A 9468-nucleotide genomic window follows, 5' to 3' on the forward strand; every position below is an offset into this window, starting at 1 on the left:
AGAGCTTGCATGCGGTCCAGCATGGCTTCCATTAGCTTGCTTCTCTCACCAACTGCAGTGTGCAGCCGCTCCGAAGTGTCCTCCAAGCGGGAGATGCGTGTTTCAGCCTCCGTTAGCCTTTCTTGCATTGCAGCCACCGCTGCATTCAGTTCCGACGTCGTCTGCTTTATTGTGGAGACATCAGCAGCAACGCTTTGTAGCATGTTACTCATTTTAACCACTTCCGAGAACAAATTCGTTATATTAGGAGGAGGTGTTTCCTCCCGTTCTTCCTCGTGTGGAGGGCTGTTGCGGGTCGACATGCGGCCTTGTACTCTTTGAGTGTTTCGTTGCGGCCATTGCAGGATTAAAGTACTTTTTCCCGGAAAAAGAAGCACACAAGCCTAAACTACTTCCTCACTTGCTGAGAACGGTATCAAATAAAAGCCCCTTACTACAGTACAGTCATCTAATTACATGTCGGGAACGGAGAGCCGTTAGCCAGCTGCCATCTTGTTCGCCTGTCCACGTGACTCCCCATCTCTTTGTTATTCAGCACAGAGTGTCCTCACTTCTGATGTGAACCACATTCTGCAGTCTGCTGCCATTTTCCCCTTTTCCTTCCCTGTAATGGTGACGCCTTGTCTGCCTGTCTCTCTCCCTGCCTCTGATTGTCCAGAATTTGCTGCCTTTATGTAAAGTGTTTGTTAGATTTGGACATGAGACACAATGGGTGAGGAGTCAATTCAATAATCTTTTATAAAAAAATTAAACAGACAAAATGACAAAAGATATTTTGTTTGAATGGCATGACTTTATAAAGTTATAGCTGCTCCAGGAGACACTTTATGAGATTGTTGTCCTGTAGGAAGGTCAGGAAATCCTTTTCTCTAAGACAGGAAATAAATACGGAGCCTGAGTATTCACAGCAAAAGTCTGCATCTCTTCATTGTCATTTCTCCCCAATTTCAAACAGCAGAAGTTAGGAGAAACCAAACACCACTGGTCAACTGTAGAGTGAACTAAACATAGCAGAGACATCTAATTTTGAAGATTATATACACTTAGACAACACTACAGTACTATCCTAATACACTCAGGAAGATATAAATAACTTATAGCTCCTAGAGATGTCCAAACTGTACAAAGATGAATAGCAAAAAAACAAACCCTTCCCAAGAGACTGAGCTCTCGTGGAATGTGGGAGCACTCAGAAAATGCAAAGAAGACCACCATCAACTACTGACAGACCAAATTTAGCTCAATATCCATAAATTTGACCAGGTTCCAGCCATTATCGTGTTGGCTAAACTAAATTAGATGTGGCGGCCATCTTGAATCAGGCTGACTCCAAAAATAAACCATTTATCAGTGTACATCTATTGATGGTAAATGATAGATAGATAGTTTTATCAAGTCCAAGGACTCCAAAGTGCTTCACACCACATCAGTTATTAACCTAGCCTGGTAAAAACCAGCCCCTTGTTCTTCACTTTGGACTCTCGGCTATTTAGAAACGATTTCTTGTTGGAGGCGTTGACTCTGTTGAAGTTTAAAGTGACTGGATCTGATATCACCCAATCGCTAATGTTTGGCCATGACGTATGCAGTGCGACAACTCGTCTGTGAAAGAAGCTAAGCTAAGAAGCTTAGCAGAAAAGCATGCGCTGTAAACAATCATCTCCTACTGGGAAGAGAGGAGTGCTGAACCAAACGAGATGGCTGCAAACGAGTGCTGCAGACTTTGCAAGAGTTTAACTTGGAAGACTTGTCAACATGAACTGAATGGCTTCATTCATTTCCTCCGCTGCCATTGCTAAACTACAGTCAGACTAAAACAGAGCAGAAAATCAGTTTTATTGTTCACAACTCCTCCTTCTGTTTGCTGATTGGACCGRTTGAGATTCTACCAGAGAAATCCTTGTCAGTGGGAAAAAGCCCAGATGGAGCAGAGAAGGGAGACTGGAATTGAGCGGAACAGCATGCAACCGAGCCCTTTGAACAYCACCAGCAGGCAAGGAGGGTGTAGGGTTGGGCATAATCGTATTGTTTGCAATTAATCGTCAGAAAAACATTAATCRATTACTTTTTGGCACTTGACGATTAATACGATWAATGCCAGCAAGCAGAGTCCGCTCGGTGCTCCTCTCTGCTTCAAATATGACGAACATTTTTAAAAAAAGTTCTGTAAATTATTGATCTAYCAACACAATTTAAAATGTGATGCATAGCCTTAAGTCTGTAATTTTGAGACAATTTAGAACAGATTTGTATGAAGAGCTAATCTTTCCCACTAAATTGGTCGTGTGACTAGGACATAAGGGATTCCAGGGGATTAATCGTCAAATTAATTGTTATCGGCTAAATAYCACAATTAATCGTGATTAATTTTTTTGCCAATATTGCCCAACCCTAGGAGGGTGAAGTGTCTTGCCCAACGACACAACAACTGAGACAGACAGAGCAAGGGTTTGAACCAGCAACYCACCGATAACAGGACAAACCTCTACCATCTGAGCCACTGTTGCTCCATTGATAACTTTCTTCAAGATTTGTTAAAAAATAAGATATTTTAGCACAAGCAGACACACAAACACTTCACACACAGGRTTTATGGTTTTAATCCCATTGTTCAAGTTCTACAACTATTGCATTTTAGAGGAAAATAAAAACTGTGTTTGTTTTAGGGATTAGCTAACTTGGACCTAGCGAGTTTCATACWGTACATGTTATATAAATGATTTGTACTCATGGCATTCCTTTAAACTCAGCTAAAGTCAAAGTGCTTTACATACAGCTGAAGGGTGCTGAATGCTTCCATCTTTGAATTTAAAAAGTGTTTGGCATATGTGGAGAATTTCATTTTGAAAATTAGATTGATTTTTCTTAAAAAAATTAACAAAAAGAACAAAGTCTGGAAACACATATTGATTTAAAAATTGTATGTCCTTTTCTGATAACTATCTAGATTTAAAAAATACTAAAAAAAATACTAAAAGTGAATTCCACAATTCTTCAAAGTAAATTCTATCAATTCAGGTTAGACAAACAAACAAAAATGTTTTTAAAGTAGTGAAGAATCTCAGCCAGCGTGCCTGAGTTAAAATGCTTAAAAATGTCTAAAAGGTACACGAGACCAATTCTACAACCTTCAGGGGACTAAATGCATCCATTAAAATTACTCACAAATATAACAACTTTTGTTTTAAATCACCATTTACAGCATTATCTGAAGGTAATATCACTCACTTGAACTCAGCAGTGATGAGATTGAAGCCGTTGTACAAGTRGCCATCTGCAGACACCTTCTTCATGTAGGAGTAGCTGTCTACATCCTTATCCATGAGGAAGTTGGACACTAGAAATCCTGCAGATAGCAGAAGATAAAACTGAGCAAAAATGTTATTCCTAAGTTGAAATGTTAACAGAACATTTAGGCGAAATGAACACAAAAGATTTGATCATCACAGCTGTCCAACCTGAAAAAGACATTTATTCTGCTTTACCTCTTCCTTGTGCATCGGAGTTAGGATGTCCTTCCAAGTAGTTGGTGATCGCAGCCAGCTTGCCTTTCTTGCTGATCCCCAGCCAGGATCCACCTTCCTTCCCACACTCCAGGTCCAGACCTGGTGAGCAAATGCACAGTCATGTTTAACAAATGCAGCTTAAATGGATGCCAGAGTTCATGGACATAACAAAAAAAAAAAAAAGGCTAACATCTTTACTTCGGTGTACTAACAGCTGTCCCTCAATGTCTTTCATCAGCAAAATTAACTATTGCAAATTGTGAATTTTTGAGGACACATGAAAAATACACCATTTCCTATCAGGAACCTATTTTTATCTTTCTTTTCATGTCAGATGGGGCCTGGGTTGTTTCTGAACAAGAACCACAACATTTTATTTCCCCATCTGCAGTACAGCGCGAGCTTCTTTAAAGGGGGTGGGGGAGAGGGGTTATGCAAAAATCAGCTTCATTATGCTATAATGTCATTCCCTCATCAAAAACATACCCAGAGTGTTGCTCTGACTCATCCATTCATGTTTGAGAAATCCTTGAATCTCCTCTGGAAGTCATGTGGAGCTGCCTAAACACTTGCTGGTACAAAGCACCACCTATTTGTACAAAGCTCCTCCCTGGAGCTCAGTCTGCAGAAGAGCACAGAGCACCCCTCCCCTGAAGCACTGTTATGAAAACATGCTGGACTGGGAGTGTCTGAAATGGTAGGAGGTTCTAACAGAGACAGAGGCCAATTTCAAGGCATTTGTAGATAGACTATAATACAAASTCAAATTTATTTTTGATAAATACAGCATTTTCATAACAACTGAAGGTGACATAGTTACTTGATTGTGGTATAGAATTGAACTATGTGTCTAGAAAATACACCCCCCCACCCTTCCCCTTAAGGTGAAATGTTCACAGGGATGAAAATAAGTAGGTTCATTATTAAATGATTCAWCTTGGCATGTCTCGAGCTCTTCCTGGTGATCAGTTAAAGCATGTCTTCTTCTAGATGGTCATGTTCCTGAGGAGGTGGACAGAAAGCTACACTGATCCCACAGGGAGCTATTGCTAACTTCCCTTCTCATCAGGCCATGTCTCCTTCAGGGTCCTGCTGCTGCCCTCCACCACCACGACTGGCTCCCCCACCTCGCATCAGCCCTACAGATAAGGCAGGGCCATTTATTCCTGTCACATCACATAAAAACAGCCATCAATTATGGACCCACTAGTGGAGTCCTGACCCCTCTATTACAGAGGCGAGAGGAGACTGATGAACAACTAGGCTACATCTGCGTTTCCTTCTCCAGCAGGAAGAAAAAGGTAAAACAACAGCAACAACAAATGATTGATTTCCTCTGCTTGGCTATAATGTGAACTGGGAACCCGTAAATTAAAAATGGTTTAGTTTACTGTGGGTGGGGATGTTGTGTGACAGATTGGATGAGAATTGGATTTGGAGGTGAAAGAGACAGATTTTTCTTGATTTTGAAAACCTATTTAAAACTTGAATCTTTAAGGCAGTCAAACATTACTATAAAAGAGTCATTAAAATGTCGTGTTGGAACCTCATTCAAGCTTCATATCAAGTTTTAGTGGAACTGAATTGCATAAAACATCTCCTACATGGATGTACATTTATTTTACTGCTAATAAATATAGGTAAACCAGCCCTGGAACACTGGACCAGGTCTTTACCCTCACTAGGGTCCTTGAGGGGCCATGGGAGTTTGTCCATCCAGTCTAAATGTGTTTTTGTGGATTTGGAGAAGGCATTTGACCGCGTGGGGGTTGCTTAGAAAGTATTGGATTGGGGGTCTGTTGAAATGGGCCATTTAGTCCCTTTACAAGCAGTGCAATGGTTTGGTTCAAATTGCCAGCATTAAGTCAGACCCCTTCAGGGTGGKWGTTGGGCTCAGTCAGAGCTGCCTGTTGTCACCGATTCTGTTCATAACCTTTATATAGAATTTCTTGATGCAGCCAGGGGGCAGATGGAGACCAGTTTGGTGACCTCAGGATTCTGTCTCAACTCTGGAAGAAGTGGAAGATGTATGGATAGATGTGTGGKGAGGAGAAGTGAATAACAGATGTTCCAACTTACCACTGAGGATGTCATTGTTGGGCCCCCAGAAATCTGCAGCCTTGGACGGTCTGTTGTAAAACTCATCTCTATTAGCAGCCAAAATTAGCCTGAGGAGATTCAAAGGAAATTAAATGGTTTGGTTATATTTATTTATGGAAATCTCACTTGCTCMTTCTTCACAACAATTTAAAGCTGATCTATCTGTTAGCATTAACATTCTATAGTAAAGAGCTCCTCTAAGTTATACATTACCTGATAAAGAATTATTCATTGTGTACACAGAGAATATCTAGGTCTTTATTTGTCCTTGAATTAGATATTTGACAACAGGATTAATGAGGTGGGAGACTGATAAGCAATCTGATGTCAAACAAATTTATCATCCTCCGGATGAGCTTTTAATTTCAAAGTAAACAGATAAAAGTAATAACACAATAACTGTCACTGTTATCCCAATGAAGCAGTCCAAAATCTTTACTCATAACTCTTACCATTCTGTGGTTTGTGAGATTTTTTGCTAACAAACACGACCATTGAGAAACCAAAACCTGATCAATGACATGACTCCCTGTCATTTATGATGATGGGCAATAAATACTATTTTAAGAGTATAACATTAAGGCTACAGGTTTGCAGGTCGTGCTGTCTGAGTGCATCCTGTGTGGACACATAATCTCACCTCCATCTTTTTCTGTCTTTTCTTGCGTGTTAATTACCTCTGCAGATGTTTTATCCCAATTTATGTTTGCGACACAAATATTTATTGCTCCAAACTAGAGTGAACAGCCCAAACAAGAGTGTGATCTGGTTTGAAATAAATCCCTCGGATGGAACAGACACAGCCGGCTCGTCAGTTAAGCGCTGCACAACACTTTGACCTGTTTCATCATTCAGAGTAAGTCGGAGAGCAATCACGCCATTATGTTCACGGCCAACGAGCTTGCGCTGTGGCCCGTGTGTAATGCGACACCAGCCATTAAATTTCACGAGCCAATACTAGCAGGTCCCTGTGAGCGGTGTAATGAGGCAAGGTGGTATTTATATTTTGCATAGCACATATTAACTTAATCCAGTGCGCTTCCTGACATTATGAAACAAAACAGAACCGTTTCCTTGCCATGAGGAAAAAGTATTGTCTACCATATGACTTTTGTAAACAGGAAACTATATTTTGATTACACCTGTGTGTGCCGCTACAACTCATTTAACCTTTATATAATCTAAATAATATATTGTTGCAAACAAGCGGGAAACAGATTGGCTTCAATCGCTGCGTGTCCACACTGAGTGGTGGTGAAGTTATTTTTCAAGATGAGAGCCGCATGAAATGCAAGCAAAGAAACCCAACTGTCTTAATAAGGCTCACTTTCAGAGTATCAAAAGGCTAATGACAGCTCCTTTGCATGGCACTGTGTGAGCCACCACTGTTCCTGGAAACAAAGCCAGCACTAATGACGCCGCACAGAAGAAGAGCATCTGCCATCAGATCCTATGGGGCAGATCCCATGCAAGCATCTCCATTCACGGCGACAATCAGCCAGCTGTATCATGTGGGAGGCATCGCAAGAAGCAGAAAACGATCAAAGCTAACCAGTATTCAACGAGGAATCCACCTGCCAAAGCGTGTGCACTTTTATGAAACATGCCTTGCAGTTTTTGTAAATCCTTGATTTATCTAGAATTGTGTGGCAATTAAAATAGCATTCTGAATTACAGAGTAATCATTGGAAATGTATTGTAGATACTCAGTCATTACAAAGAGAACTAAGCAACACTGTATGTGGAGCACCAACTCGTGAATGTTAGCACTATTTCATTTTTTAGATGCAAACTTGGGTCAGTGGCTAAAAGTAACTAGAAGTCAAGTAAACCATTCTTTAGACAAACTAGGAATTATTACAACAGTTCTATGAAAATCTAGGAAGTGTGTACTGTGTGGCTGATTAAAGTATACAAGGAGACAGATTATACTTGAATTCCAGGTACAAAATTGTCAAAGATGCTCTAAAATGTGTCATTAAGGAAATGCTAATGTGATGTATTAAGAACCTAAATGAGTTTTATAGTTTATGCTTAAAATGTATTTTGTGAAATGAGATGAATAGGTTTTGTTTAAAGAAAAGTTWAAAAGATTAAGTTTATTTTAAAGGCAAAGAAAGTTTAAACTGTAAAACAATTTAAAGATGTATTAATTTTTTTAATGGTTTAGCAAATTGAGTATATGAACTTAATATGCTATGTGATTGTTTTTGTCAATTGTAATGTTAAAAGTTTACAATAAATGTTTATTTTTCTACAACAGGAGTTCCTTTCTTTAATCTAATTACCACATTTAACACGTTTTTACAAAAAAATGTTTCTATATAAGGACAACACAGTTTGTGTTCGATACAACACATTTATTGTGCTAATTATTAAACACAACTGCTGTGTTACAATTATTAACAGAATACCTGTGTTAAAGAAACACAGTGTGTTAATAATTTTAACACAGCAATTGTGTTCAAATTATCAACAAAATAAATGTGTTCAATTGAACACAAAATGTGTTGTCCTTATGTAGACACAATTGTTGTTTTGAGTTTTGACACAGTTTGTGTCAAAACACATAAGTCTGCTACTCTTAAAGCAGATATTAACACATCTGCTTTAAGAGTGTATCACTCGTGTACCAGGGTAATGATGGGAGGAGGGGTTCATCCTCATGATCTAATAAATATCAGTTTGACTTAAAAGAAAGGAAAAAAGTAACGATGCAGGTTACACTCCAAACTGAATTCATCCCTTCTGAGCCCGTTAGCATCAGTGCTGAGCAGCCCCATCTGTAATCAGGGTATGACTCACATAAACTAACATACCATGACATGTCGGTCACACTGTGAAAGTATTTATTWAAAAAAAAAAAGCTAAAGTGCAGAAACTGTAAAAAGGACTCCAATATTCAGCAGCTAAAATGACAACAAACCACAATAATCTGCCCTCCACTGCCGTGCCCTACAGCTGAAATGTTTGTGTTTGCAGATTTTCAGAACTGGTTATGGTGCCCTAAAATCTCCCATTTGTTCTTGTTTTCCTAAAGGAGCATTGTTTCTTTAATCTTATTATTTGTATTGTAAAAGATAAGGTCTGACGAGGTATTTGAAGCYGAGATCATACTGTCCTCGTACTGATTCAACTGTCTGCTCGATAATGGACTAAAATGGTCCTTCACTGACAGCTGGTACCTTTGAGGTCACAACTGTGCTGATAAACAGGAAGCATACAAATATTCATCTTTTTTATGGTCATCTTAGTATCAAACGCTGGTGGTGGGAACGTCAGAAGCTTTGCTTGGTCATAAATATACAAGCGGGGTTTCCCAGGTTCACTTTTTTCCACATCAGAACAGTGGGTTGTGTTTTTGCCATAACAGTTTAGTCAAATACAACTTTAAACTTAAACCATGTTGTTGGCCTTTTTGTTGTTTTTTTATTTTTTTTTAGGTAAGAGAGTTTCTACTGGCAACCCTTCAAAATAAAAGGCCCTGTCACAACATAATGTTTTGGACAACTTATGCCGACTTATGAACATTTTGTTATGATTGTTTTACTCATATTGGCTACATATTCTATCAGTTGTTAGCATTACAGTATGTATAGGTCCAAAAGAGGCTTCCAGTCATCATCAACTTAGACATCTTCAGTGTTGTACAAATGTTTCATAAGTTGTCTAAAATGTTATAGTGTGACAGGGCCTTAAGACAAACCTCTTCTGTCTCTAACTGCTCTGTCATGAACTTGACCAATGAACATGTTGACAGAGCCCTGGAGACTGTAGCTCTTGAGTTTTTTTTAAACTAAGAGAACTGCACAACCTGACCTCAGGATGAACTTGCTGCGATGACTGGCAACAAATTTTCTAT

The 9468-nt window shown here is 39.3% G+C and overlaps 1 protein-coding gene across 1 annotated transcript in view; it reads right to left on the reverse strand.

Annotated features, from left to right (window-relative positions):
• tango2 (transport and golgi organization 2 homolog (Drosophila)) overlaps positions 1–9468 on the reverse strand; it is a gene marked incomplete at its 5' end in the record, with an annotated part of 31357 nt that overhangs the window by 18485 nt on the left and 3404 nt on the right. The window contains 3 exon segments of the mRNA XM_014018099.1: positions 3229–3346; positions 3486–3605; positions 5586–5674. Coding sequence (XP_013873553.1) covers positions 3229–3346; positions 3486–3605; positions 5586–5674 — 327 coding nt within the window.

This window comes from Austrofundulus limnaeus, unplaced genomic scaffold, assembly GCF_001266775.1.
Source record: "Austrofundulus limnaeus strain Quisiro unplaced genomic scaffold, Austrofundulus_limnaeus-1.0 Scaffold183, whole genome shotgun sequence".
Taxonomy (NCBI): Eukaryota; Metazoa; Chordata; class Actinopteri; order Cyprinodontiformes; family Rivulidae; genus Austrofundulus; species Austrofundulus limnaeus.